This window comes from Hordeum vulgare, chromosome 7H (assembly GCF_904849725.1).
Source record: "Hordeum vulgare subsp. vulgare chromosome 7H, MorexV3_pseudomolecules_assembly, whole genome shotgun sequence".
NCBI lineage: Eukaryota > Viridiplantae > Streptophyta > Magnoliopsida > Poales > Poaceae > Hordeum > Hordeum vulgare.
The window spans coordinates 157560179-157578724 of NC_058524.1; the positions used below are offsets into that span (position 1 = coordinate 157560179).

The 18546-nt window shown below is 44.5% G+C and overlaps 1 protein-coding gene across 1 annotated transcript; it reads right to left on the bottom strand.

Annotated features, from left to right (window-relative positions):
• Positions 1 to 14378: 14378 nt before the first annotated feature.
• Positions 14379 to 17016, bottom strand: LOC123407684. Its single transcript, XM_045100871.1, has 3 exons — positions 16865 to 17016; positions 15140 to 15571; positions 14379 to 15026 (listed from the first exon to the last, which is right to left on the bottom strand). Exons 2-3 carry the CDS (start codon positions 15561 to 15563, stop codon positions 14680 to 14682), a joined length of 771 nt encoding a protein of 256 aa, XP_044956806.1. The 5' UTR covers positions 15564 to 15571; positions 16865 to 17016; the 3' UTR covers positions 14379 to 14679.
• Between the last annotated feature and the right edge of the window lie 1530 nt (positions 17017 to 18546).

Consider the following 18546-nt stretch of genomic DNA (forward strand, 5'->3'; position numbering starts at 1 on the left):
TTAGGCGTGTTATCCTCGACATGTGTTTATTCACTGTCATTCACGAGAAAGGGGCCGGTAATTGGAATGCCCAGTTCCACGCCTAAATCGAAAACATAACTGTAAAACAAGACTCCCCCACAGATTGATGTTAGTATGGACGGTGCCCGAGGATTTGGCTAGCCGTGGAGTGTGATTGATTGGTGGTGGGGGAGTTAAAACTTTACTTTTCTATTTGGGAACCGCCTATAGGATGACTAGCATGGAAGATATTGAAAACTCTTGGTCATTGCGTTGACAACGAAAGCATGCCACCCAAAATTATTATCTCCGTTTTCAAAGCATGAGCTCTGGCACCTCTGCAAATCAATGCTTCCCTCTGCGAAGGGCATGTCTATTTATTTTCCTATTGAGTCATCCTCCTCTTGTATAAGCACCAATTGGAGAGCACCTTTATCATTTTTATGCTTTGCTTTTGATTGATATTGAGTATGACTATGACTGGATCTTCGTTGCCATGAATTACAATGTTTAGTCAGCCCTTGATCTTTGAAAGTGCTCTGCATTTATGTTTTGCGGTCTCAGAAAGAGCTAGCGAGATACCACCTATTCATATTGCTTCATGCTTGTTTTGATTGAATTGTTGGTATCTGAAACTCATTATTATTTGCTCGCTAGCTGATTATGCCATTGATATTAGTTTACCGTGAGACCTTTGTGTCACTTGCTTATGTGGTTAACTTGTGATCTTGCTGAAATTCTGGTTATGAGTTAGGCATAGTTGCAACAACAAGATCAAACAGAGTTTGTCAAAGTTTTTCTTTCTCTTTCAGTTTGTCAACTGAGTTGCTTGAGGACAAGCAAGGTTTTAAGCTTGGGGGAGTTGATACGTCTCCATCGTATCTACTTTTCCAAACTCTTTTGCCCTTGTTTCGGACTCTAATTTGCATGATTTGAATGGAACTAACCTGGACTTACGCTGTTTTCAGCACAATTGCCTTGGTGTTGTTTTTGTGCAGAAATGAAAGTTATCGGAACGTCCTGAAAATTTACGGAGAATATTTCTGGAAAAAATGAAAAATACCTGCGTAAAGATCCACCTGAGGGGATGGGCCAGTGGGCCACAAGCCCTATAGCCGCCGCCCCCGCCCCCCTGGTGGCGGCTACCAAGCTTGTGGGGCCCACGTGGCTCTGCTGCCCCCAAACTCAGCTCTAAAATTCACTTTCGTCCCAGAAAAAATCAAGAGAGAAGATTTCATCGCGTTTGCGATACGGAGGCGCCGCCACATCCTGTTCTTCATCTGGAGGGCAGATCTGGAGTCCATTTTGGGCTCCGAAGAGGGGAAATCGTCGCCATCGTCATCATCAACCTTCTTCCGTCTCCAATTCCATGAAGCTCTTCATTGTTCGTGAGTAATCTATTCGTAGGCTCGCTGGGCGGTGATGAGTAGGATGAGATCTATCATGTAATCGAGTTAGTTTTGATGGGGATTGATCCCTAATATCCACTATGTTCTGAGATTGATGTTGCTACTACTTTGCCATGCTTAATGCTTGTCACTAGGGCCCGAGTGCCATGATTTCAGATCTGAAATTATTATGTTGTCACCAATATATGTGTGTTTTAGATCCGATCTTGCAAGTTGTAGTTACCTACTATGTGTTATGACCCGGCAACCCCGGAGTGACAATAACCAGAATCACTCCCGGTGATGACCATAGTTTGAGGAGTTCATGTGTTCACCAAGTGCTAATGCGTTTTTCCGGTTCTTTATTAAAAGGAGAACCTTAATATCCCGTAGTATCCTTTTGGACCCCGCTGCCACGGGAGGGATGGACAATAGATGTCATGCAAGTTCTTTTCCCTAAGCACGTATGACGACACACGGAATGCATGCCTACATCACATTGACGAACGGGAGCTAGCCACATATCTCTCCGTGTTATAACTGTTGCATGATGAATGTCATCCAAACAAATCACCGACCCATTGCCTACGAGTTTGTCCCACTACTGTTGTTACTTGTTTTTCTCTGCTGTTGTTACTACTGTTGCTGTTGTTGTTACTTGCTTTGCTCTGCTGCTACTTGCTACTGCTATTACTTGCTACTGTTGCTACTTGCTACTGCTGTCACTACTGTTGTTCCTTGCTACTGCTGTTACTCGTTACACTGCTGCTACCTGCTACAATACTTGTTCTCTCGATGTTGACGGGAAAGAATATTTCCCGTCCACGGGCAACTTCTGGCGCCATTGATACAACAGTTAGGAATAGTCTGCCATCAACAGATCGTTTCTGGCACCGTTGCTATCATACTACTTTGCTTGCAGATACTAATCTTTCAGGTGCTGTTGAATCCGACACATTCAGCTGCTAATACTTGAGAGTATCCTTTCACTTCCTGTCGGGCGAACCAACAAATTTGGGTTGAATACTCTACCCTCGAAAACTGCCTTGAACCCACGCGCTGGTGGGCCATTGCAAGACAATTGCTAATTGTTGAGCAACTGGGAGCAGTTCTGGCTCCGTTGTTGTGGAGGCATCAAGTCAGGAACTCGTCAACAGCATTTTTCTAGTGTCGTTGTCGGGGACTGCTAGCAGGAGCCACAGGGGGGCCACAAGCCTGCTAGGCCCGGCCCCCCCTAGGCCTGGTCTAGGTGGCTTGTGACCTCCTCAACGGTCCCCTGCCTTGGTTCTCAAGTCTCCTACGTGTCTTCTGTTATGGAAAAAATCATTCCGCAGGTTTTATTCCGTTTGGACTCCGTTTAATATTCTCCTCTGAAAAAGGTCAAAAACACGGAAAAACAAGAACTGGCACTTGGCACTGAGTTAATAGGTTAGTCCCAAAAAAGATATAAAAAAGCATATTCATGCATACAAAACATCCAAAGTTGACATGATAATAGCATGGAACCATCAAAAATTATAGATACGTTGGAGACGTATCAGTGCTCTACAGGTATCTCCAAAGGTGTCTCTTGGGTTGGCATGGATCAAGACTGGGATTTGTCACTTTGTGACGGAGAGGTATCTCGGGGCCCACTCGGTAATACAACATCACAACAAGCCTTTCAAGCAATGTGACTAAGGATTTAGTCATGGGATCTTGTATTATGGAACGATTAAAGAGACTTGTCGGTAATGAGATTGAAGTAGGTATGGAGATACCGACGATCGAATCTCGGGCAAGCAACATACCGAAGGACAAAGGGAATAGTATACGGGATTATATAAATCCTTGACATAGAGGATCAACCGATAGAGATCTTCGTAGAATATGTAGGAGCCAATATGGACATCCAGGTCCCGCTGTTGGTTATTGACCGGAGAGTGTCTCAGGTCACGTCTGCATAGTTCTCGAACCCGCAGGGTCTGCACTCTTAAGGTTCGGTGACATTTTGGTATAGTTGAGTTATAGGTGTTGGTGACCTAAGGTTGTTCGGAGTCCCGGATGAGATCCCGGACATCACGAGGAGCTCCGAAATGGTCCGGAGGTAAAGATTGATATATAGTAAGTCCTGTTTTGGTCACCAGAAAAGTTTCGGGCTCATCAGTAGTGTACCGGGAGTGCCGGGGACCATCAGGAGGGGTGTCACGCCCCAAGGGGCCTGATGGGCTTTGTGAAGAGATAAACCAACCCCTAGTGGGATGGAATAAGTTCCCACTAAGGCCCATAAGGGTTGAGAAGGAAAAAACATGGTGGAACGAGTTTCCAAGTGGGAAGGAGGAATCCTACTCCAAATAGGATTGGAGTAGGACTCCTCCTCTCTCCCTTGCGCAAGGGAAGAAAGGGCTGCCCTAGGGATCAACCCTCTCCCTCCTCTCCTCCTATATATACTAAGGGTTTTGAGGGTTTTAGACACAACAGAAAACAGCCACGTGCTGCCCTCTCTCTCTAGATTTGTTTCTCCTCTAGTTTCAGCAGTGCTTAGGCGAAGCCCTGTTGGAATAGCACGACCACCACCACGCCGCCGTGCTAGAGAGCTCATCTACCTCTCGGCCCCCTCTTTCTGGATCAAGAAGGTGGAGATCATCATCAAGCTGTACGTGTGCGGAACGCGGAGGTGTCGTTCGTTCAGCACTTTATCGGGATGGATCGTGGGACGGATCGTGAGACAGTTCGTGGGACGGATCGTGAAGACATACCACTACATCAACCGTGTTTATTAACGCTTCCGCTAGCGATCTAGAAGGGTATGTGGATCCGATCTCCCGCTCGTAGATGATCATCACCATGGATAGGTATTGCGTGTGCGTAGGAAATTTTTTGACCGGTTTACTCGTACGCTTACGAGAGACCGGTTTCATCGACTGACATGCAACTTGTTGCATAAAGATGACTGGCGGGTGTCTGTTTCTTCAACTTTAGTTGAATCGGATTTGACCGAGGCGGTCCTTGGAGAAGGTTAAATAGCAATTTTCATATCACCATTGTGGCTTTGCGTAAGTAAGATGCGATCATACTAGATACCCATAGCAGCCACGTAAAACATGCAACAACAAATTAGAGAACGTCTAACTTGCTTTTGCAGGGTATGCATGTGATGTGATATGGCCAAAGACATGATATGATATATTGGATGTATGAGATGATCTTGTTGTAATAGTTAAATATCGACTTGCACGTCGATGCTACCGCAACTGGCAAGAGCCATAGGATTGTCTTTAAACTAACGTTTGTGCTTGCAAATGCGTTTACTATATTGCTAGGTACTAGCTTTAGTAGTAATAGCATAGATAGCACGACAACCTCGATGGCGGCACAGTGATGGAGCTCATGATGATGGAGATCATGGTGTGGCTCCGGTGACGATGAAGATCATTCCAGTGCTTTGGTGATGGAGATCAAGAAGCACAAGATCATGGCCATATCATGTCACTTATGATTTGCATGTGATGTTAATCCTTTTATGCACCTTATTTTGCTTAGAATGATGGTAGCATTATAAGGTGATCCCTCACTCAAATTTCAAGATAAAATTGTGTTCTCCCCGACTATGCACCGTTGCGACAGTTCGTCGTTTCGAGACACCACGTGATGATGGGGTGTGATAGACTCAACGTTCACATACAATGGGTGCAAAACAGTTGCACACATGGAACACTCGGGTTAAACTTGACGAGCCTAGCATGTACAGACATGGCCTCGGAACAGAATAGACCGAAAGGTCGAGCACGAATTATATAGTTGATATGATCAACATGGAGACGTTCACCACTGAAACTATACTCAACTCACGTGATGATTGGACTTGATTTAGTGGATTTGGATCATGCGCCACTCGAATGCCTAGAGGGATGTCTATTTGAGTGGGAGTTATTAGTAATATTATTAGGTAAACTCAATTATCATGAACATAGTCAAAAGGTCTTTGCAAATTATGTTGTAGCTTGCGTTGTAGCTCTACTTTTTTTATGTTCCTAGAGAAAATTTAGTTGAAAGATGATAGTAGCAATTATGCGGACTGGATCCGTAAACTGAGGATTGTCCTCATTGCTGCGCAGAAGGCTTATGTCCTTAATGCACCGCTCGGTGTGCTGAACCTCAAGCGTCGTCTGTGGATGTTAAGAAACATCTGACATACACGTTTTTTGATGACTACGTGATAGTTCAGTGCATAATGCTTAACGACTTAGAATTAAGGCACCGAAGACGTTTTGAACGTCACGGAACATATGAGATGTTCCAAGAAATGAAATTAGGATTTCATGCTCGTGCCCTTGTTGAGGGGTAAGAGACCTCCAACAAGATTATTTGTCTACAAAGTAAGGGAGAAAAGCTCAATCGTTGAGCATGTGCTCAGATTGTCTGAGTGCTACAATCGCTTGAATCAAGTGGGAGTTAATCTTCCAGATGAGATAGTGATGGTTCTCCAAAGTCACTGCCACCAAGCTACTAGAGCTTCGTGATGAACTATAACATATCAAGGATTGATATGATGATCCTTAAGCTATTCACGATGTTTGACATCGCGAAAGTAGAAATCAAATAGGAGCATCAATTGTTGATGGTTAGTAAAACCACTAGTTTCAAGAAGGGCAAGGGCAAGAAGGGATACTTCATGAAACGACAAACCAGTTGTTGCTCTAGTGAAGAAACCCAAGGTTGAGCCCAAACCCGAGACTAAGTGCTTCTGTTATGAGGGGAAGGGACACTGAGGCGGAACTACCCTAGATACTTGGTAGATGAGAAGGCTTGCAAAGTCGACAAACGTATATTGAATATACCTGATATTGATGTGTACCTTACTAGTACTCCTAGTAGCACCAGGGTATTAGATACCGGTTCAGTTGCTAAGTGTTAGTAACTCGAAATTATAGCTATGGATTAAATGGATACTAGCAAGGGTGAGGTGCCGATGTGTGTTGGAAGTAATTCTAAGGTTGATGTGATCAAACATCGCACGCTCCCTCTACCTTCAGGATTAGTGTTAAACCTAAATAATTGTTATTTGGTGTTTGCGTTGAGCATGAACATGATTAGATCATGTTTATTGCAATACGATTATTCATTTAAAGAGAATAATGGTTATTCTATTTGCTTGAATAAGTACCTTCAATGGTTTATTGAATCTCGATCATAGTGCTACACATGTTAATAATATTGATGCCAAAAGATACAAAGTAGTAATGACAGTACCACTTACTTGTGGCACTGCCGCTTGAGTCATGTTGGTATAAAATGCATGAAGAAGCTCCATGCTGATGGATCTTTGTACTCACTCATTTTTGAAACGTTTGAGACATGCAAACCATACCTATTGGTATAAAGGCATGAAGAAACTCCATGTAGATGGATCGTTTGGACTCACTTGATTTTGAATCACTGGAGACATGCAAATCATACCACATGGGCAAGATGACTGAAGTCCTCGTTTTCCAGTGAGATGGAACTAGAAAGTAACTTATTGGAAGTAATTCATTTGGATGTATGTAGTCCAATCAGTGCTGAGGCACGCAGTGGATATCATTATGTTCTTACTTCACAGATGATTTGAGTAGATACTAGTGTATTTGCTTGATGAAACGTCTGAATTATTGAAAGGCTCAAGTATTTTCAGAGTGAAGTTTAAGATCGTCGTGACAAGAGGGTAACATGTCTACGACGTGATCATAGAGATGAATATGTGAGTTGCGAGTTTGGTACACAATTAAGACAAATGTGAAAATTGTTTCACATCTCATGCCACCTAGAACACCATAGTGTGATGGTGTGTCCGAACGTCATAGCCGCGCCCTATTTGATATGGTGCATACTATGATGTCTCTTATCGAATTACCACTATTGTTTATGGGTTATGCATTAGAGACAACCGTATTCACTTTAAATAGGGCACCACATATTTCCGTTGAGATGACACCGTATGAACTATGGTTTGGAGAAACCTAAGCTGTCGTTTCTTAAAAGTTTGGGGCTGCGATGCTTATGTGGAAAAGTTTCAACATGATAAGCTCGAACCCAAAGCGGATAAATGCATCTTCATAAGACACCCAAAACAGTTGGGTATACCTCCTATCTAAGATCCGGAATCCAAGTGTTTGTTTCTAGAAATGGGTCCTTTCTCGAGGAAAAGTTTCTCTCAAAAGATTTGAGTGGGAGGGTGGTGGAACTTGATATGGTTATTGAACTGTCACTTCAACCACTGTGTAGAAGGGCGCATGAAGTTGTTCATGTGGCGCCTACGCCAATTAAAGTGGAAACTGATGATGATAGTGATCATTAAGCTTCGGATCAAGTTCTACAAACCTCGTAGGTCGACAAGGTCGCGTACTGCTACAGAGTGATACGGTAACCCTGTCTTGGAGGTCATGTTGTTGAACAACAATGAACCTACGAGCTATGGAGAAGCGATGGTGGGCTAGGATTCCGGCAAATGGCTGGAGACCATGAAATCCGAGAGAGGATCCATGTATGAAAACAAAGTGTAGACTTTGGAAGAACTACTTGATGGTCGTAAGACTATTAAGTACAGATGGATCTTTAAAAGGAAGACAGACGATGATGGTGATAAGTCACCATTAAGAAAGCTCGACTTGTCGCAAAGATGTTTCCGACAAGTTCAAAGAGTTGACTATGATGAGACTTTCTCACTCGTAGCGATGCTAAAAGTCTGTTGGAATTATGTTAGCAGTTGCTGCATTATTTATGAAATATTGCACATAGGATGTCAAAACATTGTTTCCTCGACGGTTTCCTTGAGGAAAGGTTGTATGTGATACAAGGAGAAGATTTTCTCGATCCTAAGGATGCTAACAAGTATGAAAGCTCCGGTGATCCTTCTATGGACTGGTGCAAGCATCACGAAGTTGGAATATACGCTTTGATGAGATGGTTAAAGTTTTTGGGTTTATACAAGGTTTGTGAGAAACTTGTATTTCCAAAGAAGTGAGTGGGAGCACTATAGAATTTCTGATGAGTATATGTGGTTGACATATTGTTGATCGGAGATGATGTAGAATTTCTGAAAAGCATATAAGGTTGTTTGAAAGGACTTTTTCAAAGGAAAACCTGGATTAAGATACTTGAACATTGAGTATCAAGATCTATGAAGATAGATCAAAGCGCTTAATAGGACTTTCAACGAAATGCATGCCTTGACAAACTTTTTGAAGGTGTTCAAAATAGATCGGCAAAGAAGGGGTTCTTGGTTGTGTTGTAATGGTGCAAATTTGAGTAAGACTCAAAAGCCGATCACGGCAGAAGAAAGATAAAGAACGAAGGCCGTACACTATGCCTTAGCCGTAGGCTCTAAAGTATGCCATGCTGTGTACCGCACCTGATGTGTGCCTTGCCATGAATCTGTCAAGGGGTACAGAAGTGATCCAGGAATGGATTACTGGACACCGTTCAAGAGCTATCCTTAGTAACTGGTGGACTAAGGAATTTTTCACAATTATGGAGGTGATTAAAGAGTTCGTCGTAAAGAGTTACGTCGATGCAAGCTTTGACACTAATCCGAATAAATATGAGTAGTAAACCGGATTCGTATAGTGGAGGAGTCATTTGGAATAGTTCCAAATGGTGCGTGGTAGAAGCATCTATAGAATGAAATAGAGATTTGTAAAACACACACGGATCTGAAAGGTTCACACCCATTGACTAAAAACCTCTCTCACAAGCAAGATATGGTCAAACCCCATAACTGTATGGGTGTTAGGTTCATTACAATCACATAGTGATGTGAACTAGATTATTGACTCTAGTGCAAGTGGGAGACTGTTGGAAATATGCCCTAGAGGCAATAATAAATTGGTTATTATTATATTTCCTTGTTCATAATAATTTTTTATTATCCATGCTAGAATTATATTGATTGGAAACTCGAATACATGTGTGGATACATAGACAACACACTGTACCTAGTGAGCCTCTAGTTGACTAGCTCGTTGATCAAAGATGGTCAAGTTTTCCTAGCCATAGACAAGTGTTGTCACTTGATAACGGGATCACATGAGAATGATGTGATGGACAAGGTCCAAACTATAAATGTTGCCTATGACCGTCTCGGTTTATTGCTATTGTTTTTCTGCATGTCAATGTATCTCTTCCTATGACCATGAGATCATGCAACTCCCGGACACCAGAGGAATACCTTGTGTGTATCAAACGTCGCAACGTAACTGGGTGACTATAAAGGTGCTCTACAGGTATCTCCAAAGGTGTCTCTGGGGTTGGCATGGATCAAGACTGGGATTTGTCACTCCGTGTGACGGAGAGGTATCTCGGGGCCCACTCGGTAATACAACATCACAACAAGCCTTGCAAGCAATGTGACTAAGGATTTAGTCACGGGATCTTGTATTGCGGAATGAGTAAAGAGACTTGCCGGTAACGAGATTGAACTAGGTATGGAGATACCGACGATCGAATCTCGGGCAAGTAACATACCGAAGGACAAAGGGAATAGTATACGGGATTAGATGAATACTTGACATAGAGGTTCAACCGATAGAGATCTTTGTAGAATATGTAGGAGCCAATATGGACATCCAGGTCCCACTGTTGGTTATTGACCGAAGAGTGTCTCAGGTCATGTCTGCATAGTTCTCGAACCCGCAGGGTCTGCACACTTAAGGTTCGGTGACGTTTCGGTATAGTTGAGTTATAGGTGTTGGTGACCGAAGGTTTTTCCGAGTCCCGGATGAGATCTCGGACCTCACGAGGAGCTCCGGAATGGTCCGAAGGTAAAGATTGATATATAGGAAGTCCTGTTTTGGTCACCGGAAAAGTTTCGGGCTCATCGGTAGTGTACCGGGAGTGCCGGGAGGAGTGCTGGGGACCATCGGGAGGGGTGTCACGCCCCAAGGGGCCTGATGGGCTGTGGGAAGAGATAAACCAGCCCCTAGTGGGCTGTAATAAGTTCCCACTAAGGCCGGTAAGGTTTGAGAAGGAAAAAAACAAGGTGGAAAGAGTTTCCAAGTGGGAAGGAGGAATCCTACTCCAAATAGGATTGGAGTAGGACTCCTCCTCTCTCCCTTGCGCAAGGGAAGAAAGGGCTGCCCTAGGGAGCAGCCCTCTCCCTCCTCTCCTCCTATATATACTAAGGGTTTTGAGGGTTTTAGACACAACAGAAAACAGCCACGTGCTGCCCTCTCTCTCTAGATATGTTTCTCCTCTAGTTTCAGCGGTGCTTAGGCGAAACCCTGCTGGAATAGCACCACCACCACCACCACGCCGCCGTGCTGGAGAACTCATCTACCTCTCTACCCCTCTTACTGGATCAAGAATGTGGATATCGTCATCAAGTTGTAAGTGTGCGGAACGCGGAGGTGCCGTCCGTTCGGCACTTGATCGGGACAGATCGTGAGACGGTTCGTGGGACGGATCGTGGGACGGATCGTGAAGACGTACCACTACATCAACCGCATTTATTAACGCTTCCGCTTAGCGATCTACAAGGGTATGTGGATCCGATCTCCCTCTCGTAGATGATCATCACCATGGATAGGTATTGCGTGTGCGTAGGAAATTTTTTGTTTCCCATGCTACGTTCCACAACAATGATCATGTATATAGGCATCACGTCCAAAATAAGTAGACCGACTTCTGCCTCCATCTACTTCAATTACTCCACACATCAACCGCTATCCAGCATGCATCTAGTGTATTGAGTTCATGGAGAAATGTAGTAATGCCTTAAGAACGATGACATGATGTAGAAAAGATCTATTCATGTAGGAATATACCCCATCTTTTTATCCTTAATGGCAACGATACATGCGTGTCATGTCTCTTTCTGTCACTGAGATTGAGCACCACAAGATCGAACCCATCACAAAGCACCTCTTCCCATTGCAAGATAATAGATCAATTTGGCCAGACAAAAACCAAATATCGTAGAAGAAATATGAGGCTATAATAATAAAGCACGAATATGTTTTCATAGATCTGATCATAAACTCACAATTCATCGGATCCCAACAAACACACTGCAAAAGAAAGAGTTACATCATATGGATCTCCAAGAGACCATTGTATTGAGAAATAAAACGAGAGAGAAAGCCATCTAGCTACTAATTACACACACCTAGGTCTGATATGAACTACTCACGCATCATGGGAGGAACCCCTCCATGATCGTATTCTTCTCTGGAAAAGGCTCTAGATTGGTTTTTGTGGCTCTGGAACTTGCGGCGGCTGAAACGATTTTTCATCGACTTATCTAGGGTTTCTGGAATATTGAGGTATTTATAGAGCTCGAAGGCGGTGTAGAAGCTTCAGGAGGGCCCACTAGACACGAGGCCACGCCAGGGGCCTCTGGCATGCCCTGGTGTCTGGTGCCCCCCTAGGCCTTGGTTGCTGCTCAATCTTGCCACCCCCAAGTTTCCTTCTGGTCCAAAAAAACTGTGTAAAGTTTCGTGGCAATTGGACCTCATTTGATATGGATTTTCTGCGAAGGAAAAAAAATAGGAAAAAATAGCAACTAGCACTAGGCACTATGTCAATAGGTTAGGCCCAAAAAAGATATAAAATTTCTATAGAATGATCATAAAACATCCAAGAATTATAACGTGACAACTTAGAACAATCAAAAATTATAGATACGTTCGAGACGTATCAGAGGTCTATATAAAGGGGAGTGGATGCACCTTTCACGGTTGATCTATTTTCTTCCCTCGACAGCCACCACCACTCCCCACGCCACCATGCCATGCGATCGTAGCTAGCAGTCCGCCACTCGATGCTGCCCCCGTACGTGTGGATACCTAGGAGGAATTGCATCCACGGTGCTTGGATGAACCGTTTGAGGGATCCATGAGGAGCTGTTCATGGGAGATCACTGCTTGTTGGGAGACCGGCTACATGAGGAGTAGACGAGTCGTCTGATCGACTACATGCACCACCAACTCTACTTCCGCTGCGGTGACTGCGCATCTAGTGGTAAACCCGATCTCATGATCTATTTCCAGCAGCATGTTCTTCGGTGCGCGGTAGAAATTTTTATTTGGCGCTAGGGTAGCATACCGCATGTTCCTACACTAGGTACTAACTACGGACCCATAGGTATGTGGTCAAATACTCACACATCTCCATGGGAGGAGCAAGGTTGACGTACAAGCACTCTTTGATCGATCCTCCCTCCGGCAGGGCACCGAAACATGGCTCCAGATGGGCATACGGAGGAACAGAGACTTGCGGCGACGGAAAAAAATGTGTCGGGAGGCTCCTTAGGGTTTTTGGGATTAATGAGAATTTATAGGATAGAGAGGAACACTAGAGGCCAAGGGAGGTGTCCCCAAGCCATCTCGGAGCGACCACCCCCCGGGTGCGCCCTGTTGGCTTGGTGCCATCCCATGGGCCCTCTGGTCTCCTTCCGAAGCTTCCAAGTGCTTATTTTGTCCAGAAAAATCCTCAAAAAGTTTTGGGGTATTTGGAGTTCGTTTGGTACAATATTCCTCAAAAACCAAAAACATGGAGAAAACAACAAGTGACACTTGGCACTGGATTAATAGGTTAGTGCTAAAAATAATACTCCCTCCGTCCCAAGTGTCGCAAATTAATAACTAAACTAGTACAAAATTTATATTAAGTGAGCGACACTTATTTTGGGGCGGAGGGAGTATAAGTTAACAAGTAAATGCCTAGAAATCATCCTAGAATGATAATACAATAGCATGGAATAATAAAAAATTATAGAAACGTTGGAGACGTATCAACCACCGTCGTCGCTTGATCTAAAGGATCATGATTTTCATCCAGAGCAATCCAAGGGAGGAGAGTAGCCGCGACGACGTCTACAAGAACGGGACGAAATTCTCAGATGACGTCGTCGTCAGTCCAGACCAAGCCATACAAAAAATACACCCCGGCTCGCACTCTTCGCCTTCAAGACCATGAACAATCGTCAAACACCGACCACCACGGCTCACACCACCCGAGCCGCGGCCCCGGCTTCCCATACCTCCTCTCCCCCATCGCCAACTCACTGGACACAGCCAACATGTGAAGGGGCAGAAGGCTTCTCCAAGAACCCCAAAGGCAGCTCCTTTGTAAGGGCATGACCCAACGGGCAAGAAGAGGGCTCGGGAAGCGCGACGGCAACCACAAACTACGGCCACCCCACGACTACCATCGGAGACCAAGGCCTCTGTCACGACAAATCTAGCATCTCTAAATTTCGACAAGGAACCGCCAGGAGGCCCCCTGTCACCCTCTTCGGTTAGACCCCACCACCTCCGAGAAGCTGAAGACGCCCGGAGCACCAAGCCATCGCCGCCCACCCATGGAGCTTGCCCCCATCCGCTGGATCGAGCCAACTGACGCACACAGAAAGGAGAAGGTCCCGATTGTCACCCCTGATTCGAAAGAACCAGATCAAGGCCGAGAAGACCCCATTCCAACCGCGTCGCCAGCACCACCTACCAAAGCGGGGTGGCTGCATCCGCTGGCGGCGACAAGGGAGGAAGAGTGGAGGTTTTGGTTGGTGGCGGCGCTAGGATTCGTCTCACCGCCACATGGGGGCAAGCCGGAGGAGGGAGGGGAGGGGTTGTGAGAAATTGTTCGTCCCTTAGTGAAGTGTGAGAATCTCCCACCTATGATCGGATTCGTGCATGCACGGGTGCGGGACCCTCGTGTGGGGTATCTATCTATATAGGTACTAATAAAGTACGGAGTTACCCGCCATCCCATTTTAAATAGAAATCCCTCTTTTTTCTTAAAATCAACCCGCAATCCCAGTTTAAGTGATTCCAGAGATAATGTTTCACTGTTTACGAATAAAACCCTTCGGTTTCCTCAACTCAACCCACAATCCGGGTTTAAGTGACTCTAGAAAAGCTGTTCATTATTTGTGGAAAATATTCTGATATTTGGTTTAATTAACCTGCAGTACATATCATACATTTTTTAAATAGTCATATCTTTTAAACCGTAACTTTAATTTTAACATATTACGTATATATGAAATTTGATGATATTTTTTAAAAATCTAAATATGATGTTATTTTACATATTAACCATTTAAAATGATGCCTTAATCAATAGTGCACGATCCGCCTCTCTCTTGTGTACGGACAGGACAGGACAGGGCAAGGGCAACACGACCAAACCACTACGCAAAAGAGCCCCAAACTCGACTAGACAGTAGACATACAGCACCAGTGATTCTTCCCGCGTCACAGTAGAGCCAAACCGGACCACCAAAATCCAGACAGTTTCGAGACGATCATCTTCAGTCGACTACCTTAGTTTCGCGGGATCAGCCTGCTGGAGACTTTCTGCACTGTTCCCCGAACAACTTGCTTTTCTTCCGGCTCCTAGCCGAGGTGTTCTTCTCTTCTTCTTCTTCTTCTTCTTCTTCGAGCATGCGAGACCTCTTGAGCTCAACTGCCAACTCTTCCATGAGCCTTCTACGACCTTTATGCTTTTCTTCAAGCCTAGGGCTTCTCCAAGTCCTAGGTGTACCCGTATAGAGCTTCCTGCGACGTTTCGCCTTCACTCTCCGCGTCTTGGCGACACAAGTTTCAAAAGTCAGAGCCTTCGCTCTTCGCGGCTTGGCGACACAAGTTTCAAAAGTCAGAGCCTTCGGAGGGATAGAATCAGGGCCTGCAGCAAGAACATGGTAGCACTGTTAATTTGAAACATGGATTATTGCAATCGATTATCTGCATTATAAATGGAAGTATTACTGAACTGAGAGAAATGGAGGAGAAACATACCGGGGAATGTCACGGCTGTTGGAGTGTGATGAAAAGTCTGTGATGTTTCCTCTGGATTTCCAGACTCTTTTTCAGTAGCAACGGCTGTTGGAGTGTGAGGACAAGTCTGTGATATGATAGCTTCCTCTGGATTTCCAGATTCCTTTTCAGTGACGGAGGAGGATGCAGTAGCTTCCTCTGGATTTCCAGACTCCCTTTCAGTGACGAAGGAGGATGCAGTAGCTTCCTCTGCATTTCCGGTAGCCTCTTCCCCCCCTTCACCTTCTGCGATGAACATGGTCTTATCATCATGCAATGTAGCTTGGTGCTGAGCTGAGTTGCTCTGTGTGGAAGCATTGTGGTATTCTTCAACATTCTCCTCGTCACTGCTCAATTCAATGATCTCGGCATCATCACTCAGTTCTATACAATCGATCAGCGCCATTATGTACCCTGAAAGAGTAAGATGGTGTGAGTGATGACCAATAAAATGAATTTGAAGGGAAACCCCTCCATTCATCAGACAACCCTTTCTAAGAGGGAAAAGAAACGGGATCACAACAAGAAGAAACAGTGAGAAGCAAACAGAGCTTATCTCTCTATTCTTTATTGTAGGGAACTAAAGATAATTCCAGTTCTGGTGTATGCTTTCTACAAATTAAACACTGCCTCCGTTCACAAATACAAGATGTTTCGAATATTTCAATATGGACTACATACGGACTGAAACGGGTGAACAAACACACTAAAACGTGACTACATAAATCCGATTTAGAAAAAAGTTAAGAACATATTATATTTGCGAACAGCGGGAGCAGAATTTAGAGCGGTAAGAATATATATGAGAGGATCAGTAGTAGTTAAGGAATGTGAACTTTCTTTTTATTATGGAGCGTACCTACACTCAAAATCTGCGCACGGATAGAGAATTACACAATGCCAGCGTTATCGATACTTAAGGAATGAACATGGCTTCAGCACCTTGCTGTAAAAAGCATGGCAAATTTTAACATGCTCCCTCTTACACCCTCTTTTTACATGTGAGGTAAGAAGGTAAGACTTAATTAGATCACTAATTAATGAGATCAATGGCTCAGATCTATTATCTACTCTTACCTCTGATGCGAAAATAGGGGGTAAGAGAGAGCATGCTAAAACTGCTCACAAAGCATTGCTTGAAAACTAAATCTGCTTATGTTCGTTTCCAGAGGATGAGTAGGATACGTGAGCAAATATATTTAGAGAAAAGGCCTAAGCCCAGCTTTTCATTCAAAGCGAAAGTACATGAAAAAACTGAAAATACTATTATCACAAAATCTACTACTAGCATTATTTTCTGACGGCCGTGAGCCTAAACGCAACATTATAATCTAGAGCGTAAAAGGATCGATTTCGTGGATCCTAGGCCTGGAAGTACTTAGAGATGCTTCTCGCAAAAAACACAAAACAAAAGTACAAGAGCGGAAAAGGGATGCTCCAAGAAAATCTGCTAAAGCTGGGACCATCCGACGAATCCCCACCCCCCACCGACCCAGGCGACGTATCCGGAGGCATCGATGTGGACCCAATATGCTATTTCGAGCTAAACCGCTGGAACAAGAAGAGGCCACGCACGCAGCCGCGCCACTCGGAAAACACCAACAATGGCGGCACTGGAGACAAAGAACGGTTTAACGCGCGGCGGCCTCGGCAGACGTCGCAAAATGCGCAGCACGGAATCAACGAGCGCTTGGATAAATCGAATACCTGATGGAGCACGGTGATTTCTGCGCCCCCTCCCTGAAGTTGGGTGGGAAATTGGGAACTGGAGTAGTAGTACAGGGAAGAGAGAAAGTTTGGGTGAGGTGAAGGAGGCGGCAGAGCAGAGAGGGGGGAGAGGGTTTTCACCGCGAGTCAAAAATAATGATGGTCTGCTACACTTTTACTGCCGCGTGTTGTGGACTTGTGGTCAGCTCCGTACACTGTTTACCGCGTGTTGAGGCGACCGCACGGGGCATCCGTAGGGTAGGCCCTCCTCTTCTTGTTCTTGGAGCTCGAACAGACGTTTGTAAGCGAGAAAGAAAATCAAATAGGATTTTGAAAGTCACTAGTGGAAAACGTGCCTTTGGTCTGGATCCTTTAGTCCCGGCCTCCCTCTGGAAATGAGAGGTTGCAGTTCGAGCAGATGTTACAGGACCACAACAAATTGTTGTACCTAACTTGTGAAGATGGCCAGAAGAAGCTGAGTAGCACACTGGAATTGCTGAAGTGGAAGGCAGAGACCGGTGTGAGTGAGGGCATCTCCAACAGTTTGTTGGTTAGCTTGTTGGTAAAATATGTCATTTCATCAGCTAACACCTTAACATACAACTACTTCAATGGGTTGTATCTAGTTTGTCCAATAAGATGTGAGATAATAAATAAGGTGCTCTCTCATTCTACATTGGAGCTTGTGCAAGGATGTTGGTTAATTTACATACAACCTTGTTCTCTTTCCTCATTTATTGCAATGACACATCATCAAAAATCCTATGTGTCAAAATTACCAACAACTATCTTACAACCATTGGAGATGCCCTGACTCGTCATTCGAAAAGTTGCTGGTACTGATGAAGAAGATGCTTTCAAGAAAGAACGAATTGCCCGTCAGCACGTACGAAGCAAAGAAGCTTGTCTGCCCTCTAGGATTAGACGTGCAGAAGATACATGCATGCCCTAATGACTGCATCCTCTACCGCGGTGAGAAGTACGAGAATATGGATAAATGCCCGGTATGCACTGCATTGCGGTATAAGCTCAGAAAAGATGACTCTGGTGATATTGAGGGCGAGCCACCCAGGAAGAGGGTTCCTGCCAAGGTGATGCGGTATACTCCTATAATACCACGGTTGAAACGTCTGTTCAGAAATAAAGATCATGCGAAGTTGTTGCGATGGCACATGGAAGATCGTATGAAAGACGATAAGTTGAGGCACACCGCTGATGGTCGTCAGTGGAGAAAAATCAAGAGAGAGTTCCTGAGATTTGCAGCTGACGCAAGGAACTTATGGTTAGGTCTGAGTACAGATGGCATGAATCCTTTTGGGGAGAGAGTTGCAGTCACAGCACCTGACCCGTTACTCTATGTTTCTACAACCTTCCTCTTTGGTTGTGCATGAAGCGGAAGTTCCTTATGATGCCAGTGCTTATCCAAGGTCCAAAGCAACCCGGCAACGATATTGATGTGTACCTAAGGCCATTAGTTGATGAACTTTTACAGCTGTGGGCCGAACCAGGTGTATGTGTGTGGGACGAGCACAAACAAGAGGAATTTGACCTTCGAGCGTTGCTTTTCGTAACCATCAATGATTGGCCTGCTCTTAGTAACATTTCAGGACAGTCAAACAAGGGATACAATGCATGCACGCACTGTTTGGATCAGACAGAAAGTATATATCTGGACAAATGTA